Below are 22190 nucleotides of genomic sequence, written 5' to 3'. Positions count from 1 at the left end.
GAAGGTGCGTTTCAAGGCCTCAGGCAGAGGGTGGCACACAGGGAGGGGGCTGTGATCCCGCGTGAGTGTTGGGGACAGAACCAGGCAGATGGATTCCAGCACCCGGACGCCGTGCCTTTCAAGAAGCTTTGCGCGGTCCACTTCGCACGCGGAGTAGACCCTGGGCCCAGGAGACACACGCCGTGGGGCGCAGGAGGAAGCCCCCCACCCTGGAGCGGGAGACCCCGTGCCTGCTTTCAGGGAGCTTGGATTCCCTGCTTCTGCCGATCTAGCATTGCCAGCCCATGTTGACTGTTGATTTCGGCTCAGGTCAGGATCTCACGGTTCGTGAGTTCGAGCCCCGCGTCCTGCCCTGCACTGACAGCACGGAGCCTGCTTCAAATTCTCTGTCTCCCTCTCTCTCTGCCCCTCCTCCCCCCTCTCAAAATAAATAAACAAACTTAAAAAAATACTACACTAAAATGACCGCTAGTGACAATATGGCCCGAAGAAATGTTAAAACCCACCCGAGAGGCCGGGTTAAGAAGATTGCATGTGTATATTTGAGTCCATGCATTTGAGCGGCAAAACTCGGAGTAAATATATTTATGTTCGAACTTCACCTGTCTCCCCGGGGGATCTGAATTGGCTTAAAAGAATAAGTAAAAGCATTGAAATGGTAAAATAGAACAGGAAATCGGGTCAGCGAAGCGAAATGAGGATAAAACGAAGTTAGCGGGGGAAGTTGGCCTAATTATTTTATTGTGTATTTCTCTGCAAAATTCTCAAATCTTACAAATCTCTCATAGTCGACCCAGATCTACCTTCTTTTATTTTTTTTTTCCTTTCTAACGTTAATACTGTTCCATTTGTTGGTTTCCTCTAGGATTTATTTACTTAAGAGGTGGAGATTATGAGCAGTAGATGGGGGGGCATCGCTTCTACATGTGGGGAGGCCCCCGTCCCCCTGCCACTTGCTAGAAGTTAGTTCCCCTCTTTCTTAGCATCCATTGTCCCACCTGACAATGACTGAATTTAAAAACAAGGTTCCACCGGGGCACCTGGGTGGCTCAGTCGGCTAAGCGTCTGACATCGGCTCAGATCATGATCTCACAATTCGTGGGTTCGAGCCCCGCGTCAGTCTCTCTGCTGTCAGCAGGGAGCCCACTTCAGATCCTCTGTCTCCCTGTCTCTCTGCCTCTCCCCTACTCATGCTCTCTGCCTCTCAAACATTAAAAAAAAAAAAATTTAATACATAAAATTAAAAACAGGGTTATTTTGCAAATTCTGCGGAACAGCATGGCAGGTGCTGAGTTCGTGTTGTCTTTAACCCACTTGCAGCCCCCAAGGAGTGAAGACTGAGCCTTTCTTTAGTTCTTTGCCAGGGTAAGTTGTTGCATTAGTCCGCTGGGCCGCCCTAACACAACACCACGGACCGGCAGCTTTAATAATAGACATTTATTGTGTCCCAGTCCCGCAGGCTGAAGTCGCCATCAGCGAGTGGGGAGCCATGGTTCCTCCTGATGCCTCTCTCCCTGGCTTGTAGAAGGCCGTCTCCTCCCCGTGTCCTCCCATGGCCTTTTGTCTGTGTGCGTGAATGTCTGGTGGCCTATGAGGACACCAGTCAGACCTTTCAACCTAACGACCTCTTCAGATGCCTTATCTCCAAATACGGTTACATTCTGGCGGACTCGGGGTGTGGGCTTCAGCGTGCTGGATTGGGAAGGACGTAACGAACCCTGTGACATTAGTAACCGAGGGAGCACCTCCGAGGGCATTTCTGAATCTGGAGGGAAAGGCATCCCATTTTGTAAACCAATACAAGTTTCTCTGCGCGAGTGGTTGTGAGCACAGCTGGGCTGAGTGGCCGGTACCCTGGGTCCCGGTCTCCTCCTCTGGTGGACGTAGGACCAGCCCTCATTGGCCAGCCTGGGAGAACTCCATGGAAAAATGCATGCAAAGTGGGTCTTGCACTTGCTGCGAGCTGAGTGCTCGGAAGGGCCGGCCAACAGGTTACATAAAATAGACAAAGCAATGAATGATAAAGCTGAATGAGTCTTAAGACCTGCGGGCTGGGGGCATCTGGGTGGCTCAGTCGGTTAAGCGTCCGACTTCAGCTCAGGTCATGATCTCACGGTCTGTGAGTTCAAGCCCCGCGTTGGGCTCTGTGCTGAAAGCCCGGAGCCCGGAGCCTGCTTCAGATTCTGTGTCTCCCTCTCCCTCTCTCTGCCCCTCCCGGCTCACGCTCTGTCTCTCTCTCTCTCTCTCAAATGTAAATAAAAAAATAAAAGAAGAACTGAAATGATTGTCACAGGTTGTTCCGATCTTTCCTGGGCGAAGGATGATAAGCTTTGCAATTTCAGACTCAGACTCCTCTCTTAAGAACAGTATGGACAATAATGTCTCCCAGCAGTTTAGAGATTGATTTCTTTGCTGCACTTTGAAGCTCATTTCGACCCTTTCTTTGATCTAGGGAAGTGCCAGTGAGGCCACTCTGATGGCCCTGCTGGCCGCTCGAACCAAAGCGACCCGCCGCCTGCAGGCCGCCTCCCCCGGGCTGACGCAGGGCGCCATCATGGAAAAGCTAGTGGCTTACTCATCGGATCAGGTGAGTGTGTTGGCTGAGCGTGTTGGTCCAAAGCCCCACTGAGTCTCCAAGATCTGAATGTCTTGTTGGAGGTCAAATCAGATCAAAACAATACCATGCAACCTGTCAGTCGTTTTTATAACTGTGCTTGGAAGTGGACGTTCGTTATTTTCTCAGTGTGCACGTGAGGTCTTGGAGGTCCACTGGGGTCACGGGGGAAGGGCCTGGAGTCCCCCCAGGCCCTCAGGTCTTGCGATCCTGCGACTGCTGTCGCCAACTGGGAGCTGGGTCCCCATACCGGAGAGGTCCAGACCCCAGGATGGAGTCAAGTAGGAGACGGTGGAGGTGGGGGCCGCAGGGCAGCGAGGGGGAGCTGTCAGTAAGAACCGGCCTTCCTGGGGGCTCCTGAGACCCACCATCCGGGAACGATGCTGTGTCGTTGGCTTCTTCGCTCCAGACACCATGCACTGAACTTGGCCCCCGATACGCCCAAAGCCCCATGGTAAGAGGAACCCCCAGACAAGAAGCCGGGCGTGCTACCTCTACTTCAGACTTTATTTTGCTGCTCGTTCACTAAACCGCAAAGCGAGATTCCAGAATCAGGTGCAGGGGTGGTGGGGGGGGAGCTGTGCAGCCCTGGAAGCTCTCTGCAGAGCCAGGGGCTCTGGCTCCCGCACAGAACACGCACGCAAGAATCTAACTCTGCCGCTTTCTTTCCAGGCCCACTCCTCAGTGGAAAGAGCCGGATTAATTGGAGGAGTGAAAATGAAAGCCATCCCTTCTGATGGCAAGTTTGCTATGCGTGGTTCTGCCCTGCAGGAAGCTATGGAGAGAGACAGGGCGGAGGGCCTGATTCCTTTCTTTGTAAGTCAACTATGCCTCTCGGGTAGGGCCCCCTGGGGGTCTCAGAGCCCTGCTTGGGTATGGGGCGGGGTGCCATGCTGGTCACAGGGTAGGCGGTTCATGCATCATCAGCTGAGTGCTCCTTGAGGAAGGCTGGAGCATGACTCCATTTACATTTTTTTAATGTTTATTCATTTTTGAGAGAGAGAGAGAGAGAGAGAGAGAGAGCGAGCAGGGGAGGGGCAGAGAGAGGGTGGGGGACAGAGGATCCATAGCAGGTTCTGTGCCGACAGCAACGGAGCCCGATGTGGGGCTCAAACTCATGAACTGTGAGATCATGACCCTAGCTCCAGTTGGACGCTCAACTGACTGAGCCACCGAGGCACCCCAGGAGCGTGACTCCCATATATTTGTGCCTCCGCCTGCCTAGTCTCAGAAAGAAGTAAGCAGAGCACCCAGCCTGGAGGATCCTGGTTAAGCCAACAAGCCTTGTTTCTGCTCCTGTTAAATGCGACACCGTATGGTTGTCCCTTGACAGCACTCTGTGCCTTGGTAGGTGCTCTGTCGTGAGGGGGGCATGATGGACCCAGTGAACCACGTTAACAATAAAACACAGAAAGCCCTGGCCACCCAGACCGGTATTCTTAGCAGATACCAAGATGCATCACAAGCCATAGGTTGCAAACCAGCACTGACTAATTCTAGGTAAAATACATAACTGGCCAAATAGCACCAGGTTTTCTTATGCACAGATGGGCATTTTCTTGCGGGGAAGAAATAGATAGTGTTACAGCGAGAGCCTGGAGTTGTCGCATCCGACGCGGCCATGGCAGCGTGCAGAGCTGAGGACTGACGCGTCATGCGTGATGACAATTAAGACGTGATCGTGGCCCCAGGCTGGTGGTGTCCAACCTGGCTGTATACTGGAGTTACGGGGAGAGCTCTGAAAACACGGGCACACCTTGGTTTGCGAGCATAATTCGTCCCGGAAACACGCTCGTCATCCAAAGCGCTCGTATATCAAAGCGAATTTCTAGAACGTTTAGCTCAGTTGTGATCATGTGACGTTCGGCATCACGTACGACTTGTTTCGCAAGACATCGCTCGTTCAGCAAGTTAAAATTTGCTAGAAACATTTGCTCGTCTTGTGGAACATTCGCAGAACGAGTTAGGCACAGTCCGTGGTGTTACCCTCTACTGATGTCCAGGCCCTGCTCCAGTTACTTTCACCAGAAGTTCTGGGAAGGGAGCTTTTCGAACAAACTGGGGAGATTTTAGAAACAAATCAAGATCCTCAGGTACCTCTTGAACATATCTGAGCATCTCCTACTTGTTAGAACAATCTAGGTGCGACAGACTTTATGGACCTTGTGTGAATCATGCCCACTCTTTTTTATTTAAGAATAGGGGCGCCTGGGTGGCGCAGTCGGTTATGCGTCCGACTTCAGCCAGGTCACGATCTCGCGGTCCGGGAGTTCGAGCCCCGCGTCGGGCTCTGGGCTGATGGCTCAGAGCCTGGAGCCTGTTTCCGATTCTGTGTCTCCCTCTCTCTCTGCCCCTCCCCCGTTCATGCTCTGTCTCTCTCTGTCCCAAAAATAAATAAACGTTGAAAAAAAAAAAGTTAAAAAAAAAAAAGAATTAATCTTCGAGACAAGCTTTTATTCTCAAAAAAAAAAAAAATTGTTTTCATCGATTTGAATCAACCACCACTCGTTGAATACCTAACGTGTGACCTGGGGAAGGCACGGAAGGCATGATTTGATACAAACTTGGATCCCCACTTGTGGAGTTTCCACGGGAATCACTGTAGGAGTGAGCAGATTCAGACGTAGCTGGTGGGAGGGACTGACGGCCAAGGCAGCTGTCAGCCTGCAATAGGCTGAGCCAGAGGTCACCTTAGTCACCCCGTCCTGCTTCATTTTCCCATCTTGCATGAAATACACGTTTATTTGTATAGTTGTTACTGCCTCCCTCCTCCCGCCACACTGTGAGCTACGCGGAGGGCGGGTCTGGTTAATAGTCGCTTTATCCAGCTCCTTGAACCTGACCTGCCCCTTAGCAGAAGCACAATAAATATTTGTCATATAAAGATTTGGAAGGAAGATCCTTCTAGTTAGAAGGAAAGACTACCTTTAAAATTCCGACAGACAATCCCCTGATGGTCTGAAAGGATTCCTTTTACACAAGGTAAACTTTTCTGCACCTATGCCGTCACTAACTAAGACTCACCAGAATATCCTATCTCGGGAAAAATAAATACATTAAAACCCACTCTTGCAGATTTGAAGAACGAAGGCAATGGAATACACCACATAAAACGATGAGAAGATTTCATTTCATAAAAACCACAGGACTCGTAAACAAAACAAAAGGGCAAACGCTGGCAGGAAATACAGTATATATTATAAAGCAAATCTTAAAAGAAGGCTCAGATTTTCGAGAAGTCAAAGGACAACATTCCATTGGGAACACAGACAAAATAGAAAAACAGTTGGTTCCCAGGTCAAGCCCAAGAAAGTGAGGACACAAAATCAATTTCAATCTTGTAACGACCAGGGCAATGCAACTTGTCTCCTTAGGGGCGACTGGGAACATCTCAGCTGTGGCTTATAGACCTGCCCACGGCTTGTTTTATGTTTGACCCGGGTGTAGTTGACAGATTTTGAAGTTTCCGTACCCAGCTGCACACGCGTCTAGAATCGTCAAACCTTCCCGCCGAAGGACCCATTCGTCACTGCAAAATGCTCTCTTTATCTCTATGAAATCTGCATACAGTGAGGTCACTGCAGTTACATCCGGTTTCTATGGGTTAGTGGTCAGGGGATACATTTTCCCAGTGTCTTCCTTTCCTTTCCTGTTCTCTTACACCTAAAATGAGTCTCCTGTGTGCAGGCTACAGTTGCGGCTCGTTTTTGTTTTTTTTTTCTTTTTCATATGTTTATAAGTCCAACATGATAATTTTTCTCAAATTTGTCCATTTACTTAAAGTAATTGTTGACACACTGAAGTGCATAGCTGTCTATCTGGTCCGCCTCTTATATGATGGTTTTTCTCTGCTTTCTTGTCTTTTTTTTTTTAATGTTTATTCATTTTTGGAGAGAGACAGCATGGGACAGGGCAGGGAGAGAGGGAGAGACAGAATCTGAAGCAGGATCCAGGCTCTGAGCCGTCAGCACAGAGCCTGATGTGGGGCTCAAATCCATGAACCGTGAGATCATGACCTGAGCTGAAGTCAGACACTCAGCACTGCTGAGCCACTGCTATTAACTCTCCTTTAAATGTTTAGTAGAACTCATCTGTGATGTCATCTGGTCTTGACTTTTACTTGTTGGGCATTTTTTGATTACGGATTCAATTTTGTTACTAGTAATCAGTCTATTCAAATTTTCTATTTCCTTCTAATTTAGTTTTGGAAGATTGTGTGTTTCTAGGAATTTGCCCATTTCTTCTAGGTTGTCCAATTTGTTGGCATGTCATTTTTCATAGCATTCCAATACAATCCTTTTTATTTCTGTGGTATAGTTGTTACTTCTCTCTAATTTATGATGTATTTGGGTTTTCTCCCTTTTTTTACTTATGGGTCTGGCTAAAAGGTTATCAATTTTGTTCATGTTTTCAAAGAACCAGCTCCTGGTTTTATTGATCCTTTCTTTCCTATTTTCTTTTTTTGGGGGGGGGGAGGTCTCTATTTCATTTATTTCTACTTTAATCTTTATTATTTCCTTCCTTCTACTAACTTTACATTTTGTTTTTTTCTTTTTCTAGATCTTTTAGGTGTTAGATGGTTTGAGTTTTTCTTATTTCCTTTTTTTAATTATTATTTTTAATGTTTGTTTTTGAGAGAGGGATAGAGTGTGGGTGGGGGAGGGGCAGGGAGAGAGAGAGAGAGAGAGAGAGAGAGAGAGAGAGAGACAGAATCCGAAGCAGGATCCAGGCTCTGAGCCATCAGCACAGAGCCTGGTGCAGGGCTTAAACCCACAAACCATGAGATCATGACTTGAGCTGAAGTCGGACACCCAACCGACTGAGCCACCCAGGCGCCCTGCCATTGATCTTTCTTTCCTATGTTTTCTTATTTTCACCTGGAATCATTTTTTTTTCTGTCTGAAAAACTATCTTTATAATTTCTTTCCTATTTTGATACAATTCCCTCTGTTCTTGTTTCTCTGAAAACGTCTTTATTTTGCCTTCCCCTTTCAATATTTTTGCTGGGTCTAGAGTTCCAGGCTAGACGTTCTCTTCCTTTGGCAGATTAAATGCATAAGCCCATTGGCATCCTTCTCCCATCACCTCTGGTGGGATGTCACTCATCAGTCCCACTGTGACTTTTAGAGGTAATGTGGCAATGTGACTTCTTTCGCCCTCTGATTGCTTGCAGTATTTGCCTTCTGTCTTTGCGTCTAGGCAGTTTTACCAGGACGAAAGTAGATTGCTTCTTCGTGCTTATTCTCCTTGGGTTTCACAGAGCTTCCAGAATCTGTAACTTGTCACTTGTCCTCAGTGTAGGGAAAGTCTTACGCATCATCTCTCCAAAGTTTGCTTCTGCACATTCTTCCCTCCCCTTCTGGGACTCTGCACAGGTGTTGGGTTGTCCCTCCCAGCGCCCATGACCTCTGATGCTCTTCTGTATACTTGCCACCCATTCTTTTTTGTTTTTAATTTTTTTTAATGTTTATTTATTTTTGAGACCGAGAGAGACAGAGCATGAGTGGGGGAGGGGCACAGAAAGGGAGGAAGACACAGAATCAGAAGCAGGCTCCAGGCTCTGAGCTGTCAGCACAGAACCTGACTCGGGGCTTGAACTCGTCAACTGCAAGATCATGACCTGAGCCAAAGTCGGATGCTCAACCGACTGACCCACCCAGGCTCCCCCCGCTTCCCTCCATTCTTAAAATCCCTATGCTCAATCCCTATGTACAATTTACCCCTATTTATCGTTCATCAAGTCTTTCTCTAGTTATGTCTGGCCGATACATGAATATGTCATGTTCTTGGTTTAAAATATTGGAAGGTTTTAAGTTCTTATTTTGAACACTTGTAGATTAAAGAGAAAATAACAAGGTTCATATGCGGAGACCCCCCTCATCCCTTTCACCCAATTTCCCCCCGTTGTTACAGCTTGCACACGATAGTGCAGTAACAGAACCCGGAAGCTGACATTGCTATGTGTGCGTGTAGTCTTACGTCATGGTCATGCGTGTAAGTTCACGTCACCTCCCCCCACCCCCGCAGCCAGGATGCAGAACTTCTCCATCACCACAAAGATGTCCCCTCCCCACCTCTTCACACACACTAACGCCCTGCTGTCCTCACTTTGAGCGTGTTATACACACGCAATCACAAAGCCTGTCGCCTTTTGCAGCCGGCTTTTCTCACTCGGCATAATGACCTTGAGGTCTGTCCAGAGTGCAACATGAATCGATACACGGTTATTTTTACTGACTCACCACAGCAGTTTGGCACCACCTTCTTGGTAACCCAGCCTGTTTAACCGTTTACCTACTGAGGACATCAGAGTTGTTTCCAGGGTTGGGTGATTGCACATAAAGAGTCCAAAAACACGAAACTGAAAATAAAGCTTCCGTGACCATTTACGCACAGGTATTTGGGCGAACGTATGTTTTCATTTCTCTGGCAAAAATTCCCAAGAACGCAATTGAGTGTGATATGCTAGCTGTGAGTTTATTTACCTTTTCAAGAAACTGGCAAACTGTTTTCCAGAGAGACTGTACTATTTTATGCCTCTACCAACGATGTGTGAGGAATTAAGGCTGTGCATCCTCAACAGCATTTGTTATTGTCACTATTTTTAAATTCTAGGTGTTTTGGTAGGAGAGTAGGGATATCATCGTTTGCATTTCCCTGATGACTAATGATGTCGAACATCTTTCGGTGTGTTTCTTTGCCACCCATATGGCCTTGGCAGTGAAATGTGTCTTCATGTCCTTTGCCCATGTTTAATTGGATGGATTAATTTAAAAAAAAAATTAACGTTTATTCATTTTTGAGAGACAAAGAGAGACAGAGCGTGAGCAGGGCAGGGGCAGAGAGAGGGAGACACAGAATTAGAAGCAGGCTCCAGGCTCCGAGCTGTCAGCGCAGAGCCCGATGCGGGGCTCGAACCCATGAACCGTGAGATCATGACCTGAGCCGAAGTCAGATGCTTAACTGACTGAGCCACCCAGGTGCCCCAGCTCTCTCTTTTTTTTTAAATCACCAAATAGTATCTCACTGTTTGGATGTACCTATTGAAGGACATTAATATCCCGCACCCACCTCTGACTCAGAGGTTTTCTACTACCATTGAACAATTACCTCGATTCTGATACTATCTATCTGGATAGTGGACCATTCGATCCCAGTCTTACAAGACTGCCTCACTTCAGTTGCCAGTTGTAACTCCAGGTTGTCACCTGTCACCTGACCAACTGCTATAGATCAGAAATTCCAGTGACCCCCTCCCTTGGGTTTGATTAATTTGTTAGAGCAGCTCACAGAACTCAGACATCTTACTTGCTAAATCACTGGTTTGTTAGAGAAGGATAAAACTCAGGAAGGACCAGGTGGAGGAAACGTGGGGGGTGGGGGCAAGATCTGGGGAAAGGGCGTGGAACTTCCATGTCCTCTCCTGGTCCCACTGTCCCCAAATCTCCACCTGTTCACTGGCCCTCAGGTTCTACCAACCCGCTTTTGGGGTGTTATAGAGGCTTCATTACGTAGGCATGACGGGTTGAATCACGGATCATTGGTGATTGAACTCAATCTTCAACGCCCTCCCCTCCCTGGAGGTCAGGGGTGGGACTTAACAGTTCCAATGCTCCAGTAACAGGATTGGTTCCCTTGAGAGCCAGCCAGCATCCTTAGGTGACCTAGCCGCTTCTCATTAACATGACAAAAGACGCCTTTATGGACTTCCTGGCTTATTCAGTTCCAAGGGTTTTAGGAGCTCTGTGCTGGAAATGGGGACAAAGACCAAATATATATATATTTCTCATTATAAATGACAATATCACAGACATCTCGGTTGCTTCCGAATTTCGGCAATTATTTGAAGAGTGCTATGAGCATCACGTGCAGGTTTTTGTGTGGACACAAGTTTTCAACTCATCTGGGTAAATGAACAGGAACCCACATAATTGCTTGGTCGTAAGGTAAGAGAACATTTGGTTTTTATGAGAAACTGCCAGACTCTTCCAAAGCAGCTGTACCATTTTGCGTTTCTACGAGCCATGAAATCAGAGTTACTGTTTTGCCACATCCGCACCAGCATTTGGTGTTGTCGGTGTTTTCGATTTTAGCCGTTCCCATAGGTGTCTGTTGGTATCTGAAAGTTGTTTTCATTTCAGACTCCCTACCGACGTACCCCATAGAAGATTTTGTCATATGCTTATCTGACGTTTGAATATCTTCTTTGGCGAGGTGTCCGTTCCGATCTTTCGCCCCTGTGTTAGTTGGGTTGTTTATTTTCTTGTTGGGTTTGAGGACTTCCTTTTATAATTTGGATACCAGTCCTTTATCAAGAGATGCGTTTGGCAAATATATTCTCCCAATGAGTAGCTTTTCATTCTCTGCAATGTCTTTTGTGGAGCAGGAGTTTCTGATTTTCCTCAAGTCTGTCTCATCAATGTTTTCTTTCTTGGATCCCGCCTTTGGTGTGGTGGCCACAAACTCATCGCCACACCCAAGAGGATGTAGGTTTTCTCCCGTGTCATCATTTAGGCGTTTTACATTTTACATTTAGGTCTGTGATCCACTTTGAGTTCGTTTTTGTGAGGGGGGTAAGGTCGGTGGCCAGATGCAGTTGTGTTTGGGGCTTTGAATGTCCAGTCATTCCAACACGATTCGCTAATGGCAGGGATATTAGTGGGAGGCAGATGATGTATCATTTATCCAAAATGTTCCCTGCTCCCTTTTGCCCATTTATGTGCTCCTTCATTAGGATGTGAGCCTTTACTTACACTAGAATTAACTTTTTAAAAAAAAGTTTTTTTTTCAACGTTTATTTATTTTTGGGACAGAGAGAGACAGAGCATGAACGGGGGAGGGGCAGAGAGAGAGAGGGAGACACAGAATCGGAAACAGGCTCCAGGCTCTGAGCCATCAGCCTAGAGCCCGACGCGGGGCTCGAACTCACGGACCGCGAGATCGTGACCTGGCTGAAGTCGGACGCTTAACCGACTGCGCCACCCAGGCGCCCCTAGAATTAACATTTTATTTTTTATTTATTTTTTTTTGTATTTTTTATTTTTTTAAATTGCATTGTTTTATTTTTTTTTATTTTTTTCATATTTTTTTTAATTTATTTATTTTTTTATATATGAAATTTATTGACAAATTGGTTTCCATACAACACCAAGTGCTCATCCCAAAAGGTGCCCTCCTCAATACCCATCACCCACCCTCTCCTCCCTCCCACCCCCCATCAACCCTCAGTTTGTTCTCAGTTTTTAACAGTCTCTTATGCTTTGGCTCTCTCCCACTCTAACCTTTTTTTTTTTTTTTCCTTCCCCTCCCCCATGGGTTCCTGTTAAGTTTCTCAGGATCCACATAAGAGTGAAACCATATGGTATCTGTCTTTCTCTGTATGGCTTATTTCACTTAGCATCACACTCTCCAGTTCCATCCACGTTGCTACAAAGGGCCATATTTCATTCTTTCTCATTGCCATGTAGTACTCCATTGTGTATATAAGCCACAATTTCCTTATCCATTCATCAGTTGATGGACGTTTAGGTTCTTTCCATAATTTGGCTATTGTTGAGAGTGTTGCTATAAACATTGGGGTACAAGTGCCCCTATGCATCAGCACTCCTGTATCCCTTGGATAAATTCCTAGCAGTGCTATTGCTGGGTCATAGGGTAGGTCTATTTTTAATTTTCTGAGGAACCTCCACACTGCTTTCCAGGGCGGCTGCACCAGTTTGCATTCCCACCAACAGTGCAAGAGGGTTCCCGTTTCTCCACATCCTCGCCGGCATCTAGAGTCTCCTGATTTGTTCATTTTGGCCACTCTGACTGGCGTGAGGTGATACCTGAGTGTGGTTTTGATTTGTCTTTCCCTGATAAGGAGCGACGCTGAACATCTTTTCATGTGCCTGTAGAATTAACATTTTAATTACAGTCTTATATGTACCTGGCTTCGTGATTAGTTAATTCTGTGTGCCTTATAACAGCAATACCAAAAACCAATGGTGTACTGAATGATAAGATCCCCCTCACCCATTTCCTCACCAACATCAAAAGCTCTAATTTCTCTTAGTGCTTTTTTTCTTCATCTTTGATGGAAATCCAGATAGGTCTATGGAGTGATACAGTGATCCAGAACGTTTTAGGGACGAGAGGTAGGGAAAGACTGAGTTTCATCTTATTTCATATAGAATTTTGTGGTCTTCCCTCAGGAATCATGAGAAAAAAAAATTCGTATTGTCCTTATTTGAATATGCTCTACAGGATGTTGCCCTGAACACGTATGTATTCATCACATATTCGTGATTCTGCACCAAGGAAGGGAGATCAGAACATGCGTTCATAATTCACTGGTGGGATTTCGGAAGGCAGCGGAGCATTTCACTTTGGCCACCGCTCTGTGCCCGGGCTTTGCAAGGACTTTGCAACAAGGCATCCTTTGGAGGCATTTCAGAGGGGCCGAAGCCTTTGTCGGGACATTTTAGGAGGCAACTACCCTGAGTACATTTTATAATCCTTGTCAGTGGGCTCTCAGGCAAATGGTGGACCAAATCGTGGTCTTAGCAGCAGGTGCTGGATACGTCCACTCGTTGTATTTCACAACTTACCCTGATGGGATGTGTAATAGTCGCCGATTCATTCATGTGTATTGGGTAACCGCTGCATGCCGGGCCTGTGGGCTGCAGATGACAGGGCCCTCGAGGATCTTATGGGTCAGACAGAGACGCTAAGTGAACAGTCATTCGCAGAAGGTGCAGCGTGATCAGCGAAACAAGCAAGCCAGTCATTGTCACCATGGGAACACGGGGATCAGGAAAGAGTTGCTATGGGAGCCACAGTCTTGGAAAAGTGAGGGACGTAGGCTGAGCCGGGGCGGGGGTGGGGTGGGGGTGCTGTTCATGGGCTGCTTGGGTCACGCACTCCAGGGAAAGGAAATAGCGATGAGAATGTATTGCATCCCAGCAGACCGAAGGGCAAGACAGGCTCAGAACTTGCTAGAGCCATGAAGGTTGCACTGTGACGTAATCCCAGAGTTCCCGCTTCACGCACCGTGTTGCACTGCTGTCCGCAGGAGGGTGGGGAGATCACGGATGTGAGGTCCCAGAAGCTGCGAGGGTCTTCACCGCCCGGCGCAGGAGTGCACGGAGGGGTGTGAAGGGAGGGGTGTAGGAGGTGGGCTGCAGAGACAGTGGTGAGATCATGAGGGGACGAGCGTGAGGAAGACGGGCCTTCCCTAAGGGCAACACGTAGTCACTAAGGGAGTTTTTAGCTGAAGAGAGACACAGGCTGATGCGTATTTTCAGAACCCCTCTGGTAGTGGAGAGGCTCAGGTGGGCTTTAAAGCCTGGTGGGCAGAGCTCGGTGATGAATTGGCCTCCGGTGGTCTGTCCGTTATCACAGAGGCCTCAGACTGGGTGACTGTCTTCAGTCAACATCAATTCAAAGTTACCCTACAAAACGACCCCCACAGACGGCAGTGGCCTCCCTGGGGAGGGGGCGAGGTGGTGCAGAACACGGCGGGTATGCAGAAATGAGCCCAAAGTGTGTGCCTGTGCTCAGGGAAGAGGCCTGGTAAGAAGGGGAGATCCAAGTATTTGAGGGAAGACCACTCAGCATCAGGAAGAACACACCCCAGTTTTATTTTCCTGAAGGGAGACTGGGCACCCGACGGAGGCGCCATGTTGGAATTTGGCTCTCGAGCCCAAGATTCCGGCTAACGTTTGAGGGCACCTGTGGCCGTCTGGCAGGAGCCGCAGATGCGGGCTGATCCCGTGTTTCAGAGCACAGGCAGGTTTGCAGGCTCCTCCATAGGCACCTCCCTCTCTGTCCAGCGAAGGTCCGGGCCTTTAGGCCACGTGTGTGCCGGCCCCTCGGGGACCAATGAAGGGTGGGTCCCTTTCCCGAGGGAGTGGTTCTTGGTGGGAAGGTACACGTTCCCCAGTCTCTGCACTCTCTGGTCAGCGCTATACACGCAGAGGGAAGGGGTGTGATTAACCCTCCAGGGGAGACGGGAGAACGCTTTGGCTAAGAGATCACAGGTTAAGCCGTGTGCTTAGGGGATAACACAGGCAGCGCTGACGGGCACAGTCCCCTTCTTGTGGAAGAAAAGATTACGACAAAGGCACAGAGGCCTGAGAGGTCACAGGAGGCTCGAGGACCTGCAGTAGGTTTGGTATCTTAAACGGATCCCTCAACCATGGGACCCCGAAGCCAGAGAGAGATCTAGAAGGGCTGCAGCTTGGACTTGGACGTATCACCCGGTTGTTCCGTTGAAGCCGTCCATCCGGTGGGTCACAATTCTGAATAATAACCACGTGCATAATTCTGAGATGCAGACCCAACGCCTTCCGTACATTTGCGAAGTGACTGCAGACGTCTCAGGATCCAGGGACCTCTGCTAAGAGCACGGGCACATTTGACAGGTCTGCACCGGGGCCGCTCCACGGACTTGCGTGGGGCTTGTAACAGTCTCCCTCTTCCCCGTGGGGGTTTGCGGTCCTTAGAGCCGACTTGACAAGTTCCGGCCATGGGCAGAGGGCTGTGCCCCCCAGTGCATGTCAGAGCCACAGCAACGAGGGCGGGGAGGCAGGTCTGCCCCAGAAGGGGACGTGCGCCTGGGGCCGCAGAACCACTGCGGGCTCTCAGGGGAGGGGTGCCTGCACCGCCCCGCCCTCCCTCCCCCTGCACAAATGTGATTATGGCGCCGCGGCACAGCCCAAATCAGGTTAGCGTCACTGAGCTGAGCCGGGGTAATCAGACCCCGGAGCGGAGCAGGTGCTGGGCTTCTGGGAATTAGGACGAGCTGACTGTAGCCATCTAGAACACAGCAGGCCGGGCCCTGCCACCCGCCAGCCCGGTCCTCACCGCCCATCCAGGGGCTAGGTCAGCGGGGGGCGGAGGGGGGGGCCCGGCCCGGCTCAGGGCGCCGGGCTCTTTCGGACAACGAGAGTTCATCACACCGGGGTTCATAATGCTGATCTGTTCCCGCCCCTCTGTGTGTCCACAATCCCCCGGCAAGGACTCACTTAAGCCAACTGTAAAGTACAGATCGTAGACCTGCCCAGCTCCTGCCGCTGTTGAGGCCCCTGTGTATACTCTGCAGAGCCCCAGGCCGGGCCTAGTCAGTGCTCAGCACACCCACCCGCTTGCCTCCCAACTGAGGTCACATCCAGGACGAGGCAGGATTTTATTGTTTTGTTTTTTTTTTACAGAAACGCTCCATACTCAGGACAAAAACATCAAGAATGAAGGTTTACCTTATGGGACCCAAAATCGCATCTTAAGACACAAGCACTATTGGGGCGCCTGGGGCGGGGGGGCTGAGTCGATTAAGCGTCCAACTTCAGCTCAGGTCGGGATCTCATGGTTCATGGGTTCGAGCCCCATATTGGGCTCTGTGCTGACAGCTCGGAGCCTGGAGCCTGCTTCCGATTCTGTGTCTCTCTCTCTCTCTCTCTCTCTCTCTCTCTCTCTCTCTCTGCCCCTCCTCTGCTCGCACTCTGTCTCTCTCGAAAAAAATAAATAAACATTAAAAAAAAAGTTTAAGAGACAAGCACCATTAATATTTGGTGGATATCATCTCAGACACTCTCCTGTGCAAATGGTCACAGATAGAAAATAATTCTCACAAGGGGATATTTACCATATATGTTGTCTTTTTAAAAAAAATGTTTTTTAATGTTTATTTTCAAGAGGGAGAGAGGGAGAGAGGGCAAGCAGGGGAGGGCAGAGAGAAGGAGACACAGAATCCAAAGCAGGCTCCAGGCTCTGAGCTGTCAGCACAGAGCCCGACTCGGGGCTCGAACTCCTGAACCGTGAGATCATGACCTGAGCTGAAGTTGAATGCTTAACTGGCTGAGCCACCCAGGCGCCCCCTGTCGTCTTAAAAACACAAGTGATTGCATTTATTTCGGTTAGAATTTGTGGAAAACCAGATGAAACCCAAGGCACTGCTGAACGAGAGATAGGTCGTTCCTAAGAGATGGTGAATATTGAGAAAAATACGTGACACACAATAGCTGGATGGTTGAGCCGTTCTGTGGGTTTTTTAATCTGTATAATTGTTTGTTACTCCTTTAGCGACACGAAGCCTTTTAAGCGTCTCGGGTTCTATTTGCCAAACTGGGTGCCTTAGATGAAGCATTTTGGTCTTCAGTTTTAAATCAGGAAGAAAGTGCAAATACAAGGGGAAAAGAGCACGCTGACCTGAAGTCCCATGAAATGAGTCATCTCGCGAAAATGAGGCGACGCGGAGGGTGGGTGACGAGGAGGCGTGTGCGGCGGTGGGAAGGAAGGGGGCTGAGACACCACGATGCGGTGCATCTAGACCCGGTGGGACCCAGTAGGCTGGGCAGGCCCACCCCCGATGCCTTTGTGCTGTACGTGGGCAAACAGAAGTCCGGCTGGCTGCAGGTGAGAGGCAGAGGTGGGCCTCCAACCCAGGTGTTTTTGCCCCAAGTGCATGGCTTAAATGTCGGTGGATTCATCGTGCATTTTTGTTTTCTGTATGTCTGAGGCTTTGACATCTTAAGGACCTTGCTGACCCTGCAGGGACAGCCCCTGCCAGGACTAGCCAATTCCTGGAGATGGTAATGGGTTGCCTTTCACCAAACTAACCAACCCAGAGCCCACACCCCCATCCATCTCCTCTATGGGGCTCTTCCTCTCCAGGCCTCTACCCCCTGCCCTCATCACCCCAGAGCCAGGGACACTAGGGACAGCTAGGGACAGCCCCCTTTGCCATGGGGCCCATTGAAATTGATCAAAACAACCAACCCTCCACCCACTCACCCTGCCTCACCTGCTTCTTCCTGTGGGAACCGCAGTAAAGGTTCCCATCCATGCTGCCCCTCTCCTTGTGCCTCCTGATGGCCCTGCGCCTTCCCCGTGTGGCCCTGCGTGGCACAGCATGGCCCCGCCTCTTGGGAACGGCACGGAAGACAAGCTATCCTGCCAACGGTACTAGGTTCCCAATCTGTTGGCTTCACCGCCCCTGAATAATAATAGAGCATCTGAAACACTCTGTTCCCTCTCAGGGGCCCAAATCCATTGCTGCGGTGAGTCCTGCCAGAGTCTGGCCAGGGCCTGCTTTGGAATCACTCCCTGCCGCCGGGCAGAGGACAACTCTGGTCCCCAGGCAGCTACTGTCTGGCCCAGGTGACCGTGTGAGCAGCGAGCCAGGACTTGTCAGCTGAACCATCCTTGGGGCAGGTACAATGCCTCCCTGGCAGGAGTGCTTTGATTTTCTCTGGCAAATTGGGTTCTCAGGTCAAGTGCAGGTGGCCCTCGGTGAAATGAAACCAGAAGGGCCTCCGACCAGGTTCTCAGGTTTACTAGTTTGTGCGGGTTTCTGCCCTTTGTGTCTTTACGTCTGTTCTCAGGGCCCGTGGCACCGCCGGGGTATTCGAGGGGGCTCAGGAAAGGGCTGAGTTGGATTCTCAAATCAGATTGAATGAAAATTCGCACTCTTGTCACACCGAGGGAGAAATTTCATCATCCAGATGGCGCTGGCATCGTAAATCAATTAGGCCCTTCGGTTTCATAAACACAACGTGCTTTTCATTCACTTGGCGAGTGATCGGTTCCTATTCCATGTTCAGCAAAGTGCAAACCCCTAGCAATACAAAGAAATAAGATGCAGAGGGTGCCTGGGTGGCTCAGTCGGTTGGGTGTCCGACTTTGGCTCAGGTCATGATCTCGTGGTTCATGAGTTCGAGCCCCACTGACAGTGCAGAGCCTGCTTGGGATTCTCTCTCTCTCTCCCTCTCTCTCTGCCTCTCCCCTGCTGGCTCTCTCTCTCTCTCCCTTTTTCTCAAAATAAATAAACTTAAAAAAAAAAAGAAAAGAAAGAAAGAAGATGCGAACTGACCTGGCTTCAGCAGCTTCATGGGTCCAGGGGAGAGACAGCCGTGGGTGTGGGGAAACCGGTCAGACAGTATCTGTGTTATCACCATGTTCCAAGGTGCTCAGAGGCCAGGAGCGGCCACAGGAATCGGGGCCACATTTCCCACTTGTGTGACCAACTGCGCCCGATGCTTTCTTGGAATACACCTTTAAAAATTGTTTTCAGCATCTGTAGGGCTTTCTCATGAATCTAGGTAGAGCAAATCTGCATCTTTGAGGGTTGACATTCCCTTCGGAGTGGTGCCATTTAGAAGAAAGGTGAGTGCATGAAAGCTGGTGGGCAGGACTCTGGGTCAAACTCTTGGGGTGGCTCTGAGCTGCCCGTGAGGCTGTTCCAGGGTGGTCAGAGCAAGGTTCCTGCTGTTCTGCTGTGCACTCTGCCACACGCACCAGACTAAGACGGAGCTCCACACCTCCCATTCACAGAAGCAATGATTCACTGTAACCGTAGTTCATATACACACTCTTATTGGTCAACCAGAGCACAGGAGACACGGTCCGTGGGGCCAAGGGCTTCATTCCTGGATGCATGGGGAGTCCCGTGCAAATACTGTTTCCAGCCTTGCAGCCTAGTTTTCTGTGTGAAGATGTCTCTCCCCCTGCTGGGAAGCTTCCGTGCAAAGACTTAAAGGTACATCTACAGATTAGTATCTTCAGTTAGTGGACGCTGATCGAACACCGAATCCGAAGATCTGGGCTCGACCGGGGCGGGGCAGTGGTCATGCATGGGGACGTTACGACCGTGACCAAAAAAAGGGAATAAAAAGAGGTCTGCTTTTTATTCTCCAGGTGGTGGCTACGCTGGGGACCACGTCCTGCTGCTCATTCGACAGTCTCTTAGAAGTGGGTCCGATCTGTAAGTACCTGATGGAGGTTTCTTTCGGAAAATGTTCTCAGTGTAGGAAGATATGAGGGGAACTCCTTCTCTGGGCTCTCCTCCTTCGTAATATTAATGACATAAGTCATATGAGAGAATAATATGATTAGAGAGTCCAAGGCATGTTACAATATAATGTAATATGAACATAACAATAACTTAATATGACGATGGTTTGACGAACTCTCCTTGGTTTTTTTTTAATGTTTACTTATTTTTGAGAGAGAGAGAGACAGCGTGTGAGCAGGGGAGGGGTAGAGAGAGGGGGAGACATAGAACTCGAAGCAGGTTCCAGGCTCCGAGCTGTCAGCACAGAGCCGCACGCAGGGCTCGAACCCACAAACCGCGAGATCACGACCTGAGCCAAAGTCGGACACTCAACCGCCTGAGCCACCCAGGGGCGCCTGCCGAACTCTCCTTGTATTTGCAATAGCACACATCTCATTAGCTTGAAGTGCACAAGCCCAGAAGGTGGCCCTAACTGGACAAGAGCTGAGCTTGGCTGAACCTGTACCTACACACTGTCTCCAAGAAAAGGTCCTTCCGCGCGTACGGAAGGGCTGCAAGGTTACGCCACCCAAGGGAATAAACTCGATCTTGGAGCGAGTCCCCCAAGGCTCATGGGGAGGCTTTCAGTTAAGGCTTTCAGTTAAGTCTGACGTGTCTTCTTCTGGAATGACTGGAAGCAGTGAAGCAAATGACCTAACGTGCGTAAGCAAATCAACACCAAAACCCTGGATTTCTCCGGAGAAGAATCTGCTTCCTGTGCTCTTTGGGGCTGCTCTCCCTTCCCTCCCCCTCACCTACAGCACACAGGTGGTCTCCTGGGGATGACATTTCAGAGACTCCGAAAGATAGAACGTGAGTAAGGGCTCTGTTTCTAAAGGTTCCCCTTCCTCACGCGGCTCTGGGCACGCAGCAGGCCCAGGAGTGGGCGGTCAGGTGACGGAGACCTTCTCTTGGGCAGGGACACGGGCTCATGACCCCTCCCCCATCCTCAGGGCATGCCCCCCCCCGCTCCTGTGGCTCTGGGGCAGCCGCCGCCCGCCCCGGGACAGCGGAGCTGATCATCCAAACGGTCTGGGCTCACATGGAGGCTGTTCAGGGCCCCCGATCACGATCACGTCTTGGTGGCTTATGCTAGACAGGACTCCACCTGTGGGCACTGGCCCCTGGCCCCGCCTGCATGACCCCGCCTCTCCTCACGGGGACCCCCCTGTGCCCACACTCGCACAGCTGGTGGCAGTGGTGACGGGCACAGCTTCAGGCCGTGGGCCCTCAGTTCCAAGCTTTGTCCCCCCGTCTGTACGGGGGGCGAGGAAGCAACACTTGTCATCGTCAAGCGTCCAGGTTTCCCTCACAGGGCTCTTTAGAGGGGGCGTTCGTGCCCAGGAATCGGGTGAGACCCAGGGTAGCAGGTGTGCTGGGGACCGTCCGTGCTGAGGGGCGGCTGGCACGGGCGTGCCTGTTCCCACAGGATTTTTCTCCACCACATGTGATTTTTCACCACCACAGTGGTGCAGAGCCCAGACTCAGAGGAGGGACTCGACCTACTGGCTCATGCCCGTGGCCAGGGCATCGGCCTCATGAGCTGCAAACCCTCGTGAGCCGGGCCAAGCCGCCGTGCGCGCCTCTGACTCAGATGTCAGGCTGGGAACTGGACGTCCTGCACGGGGGCTGGCTGATGTCTCCCCGGGGCTCTTGGATTTCGGGGATTGAGGGGTTCGGCAGGGCAGAGCCCACATGGCCCCACAGGCCCTGAGCTCCAGGCTGGCCACCTGCCCACCTGCCCAGGCAGAGGATGGCCCAGCCGGTACAGTGTAGGAAGCCTTATGAGGAAACACGTGGGCGGCAGGGACTCGAGGGGTGGGAAGCCTGAACCTTCCCTTCCGAGGGTGTCCACAACCTCCCGGCCGAGGTTCGGCTCGCTTGGGTGCTGGGTGGACCTTGGCCTGTGACAGGCGGCCCCCATGGCCTGGCCTCGGGGTCTGTGACCGCCTGGCCTCTAGAGATGCCCGTGTTATCTGGAGGCACCAGATCGCTGCCAGCGGTCCCGTACAAGACACGGGACGGAGAGCTGGTGCTCTCAGCTCTTTGCCTCCCCGCGGACAGAAGAGAAACCCACCTGGAACACCCCTTTTCTTGGGCACCCGCGAGTTCCTTCTGCGGGAATTTTGCGCCGACTGCAGGGACAGAGGGATCCTCGTGCCTCCGAGACCACCCTCAGGTTCACTAACCCTCCAGGAAGACTCACAGAATCCTCTGCAAACATCTCATGGCCACGGTTTATTGCAGGCAGGAGGGGTGTGGGGCACAGTGTGGGGGGCGCCCGAACCCTTGTCCTCTCCCGTGAGGTCTGGGTGGCTGGCTTCCCCAGGTATGATGACCGTACACATAGAGTGAGACCCCCCCCCCCCCACCAAGGAAGCTGGCCCAGCCCGCGCCAATGGAGTTTTCTTGGGGCTCAGTCACTCGCTGCCCACCTGGTCGACCCTCAGTCTCCAGCTCCTGCTGGAGGTCCAGCTAACACCTGCCGTCACTCGTTCCTGCAGAAGTCAGAACTCATATGGCCCAAGGCCCCCATCATCAGTCACATTGTCGCACCATCAGGGGACCAAAGACCCAGGTGGGAAAGGACTCCTATCAGGCAGGGCCCTCCACGGCTAGCGGTCGCCTCTCTGGAGCCAAGAGCTCTTCTGGACTAAAGTTAAGTCCCTGCTGTGCACCCTTCCCTGGAGGACCCCTGTTCCTGCCCTTCCGAGGACCCCGTCTTTCCCTCCCACTGCCCCCCTCTGGGTCTCTGATACATTCCCG

The 22190-nt window shown here is 50.5% G+C and overlaps 1 protein-coding gene across 3 annotated transcripts in view; it reads left to right on the top strand.

The window, feature by feature from the left end:
- The window catches only part of DDC (dopa decarboxylase), an 85695-nt gene that overhangs the window by 27651 nt on the left and 35854 nt on the right, over positions 1-22190 (top strand). For all 3 annotated transcript variants that reach the window (XM_003982613.5, XM_019825243.3, XM_023250175.2), the window contains exons 5-7: positions 2453-2587; positions 3287-3430; positions 19289-19355. In XM_003982613.5, the coding sequence (XP_003982662.2) occupies positions 2453-2587; positions 3287-3430; positions 19289-19355 (346 nt within the window). The remainder of the gene's footprint in view (positions 1-2452; positions 2588-3286; positions 3431-19288; positions 19356-22190) is intronic.

This window comes from Felis catus, chromosome A2 (assembly GCF_018350175.1).
Source record: "Felis catus isolate Fca126 chromosome A2, F.catus_Fca126_mat1.0, whole genome shotgun sequence".
Classification (NCBI taxonomy): Eukaryota; Metazoa; Chordata; class Mammalia; order Carnivora; family Felidae; genus Felis; species Felis catus.
The sequence above is the reverse complement of the archived record's forward strand: the minus strand, read 5'-3'. Positions and strand labels throughout refer to the sequence as shown.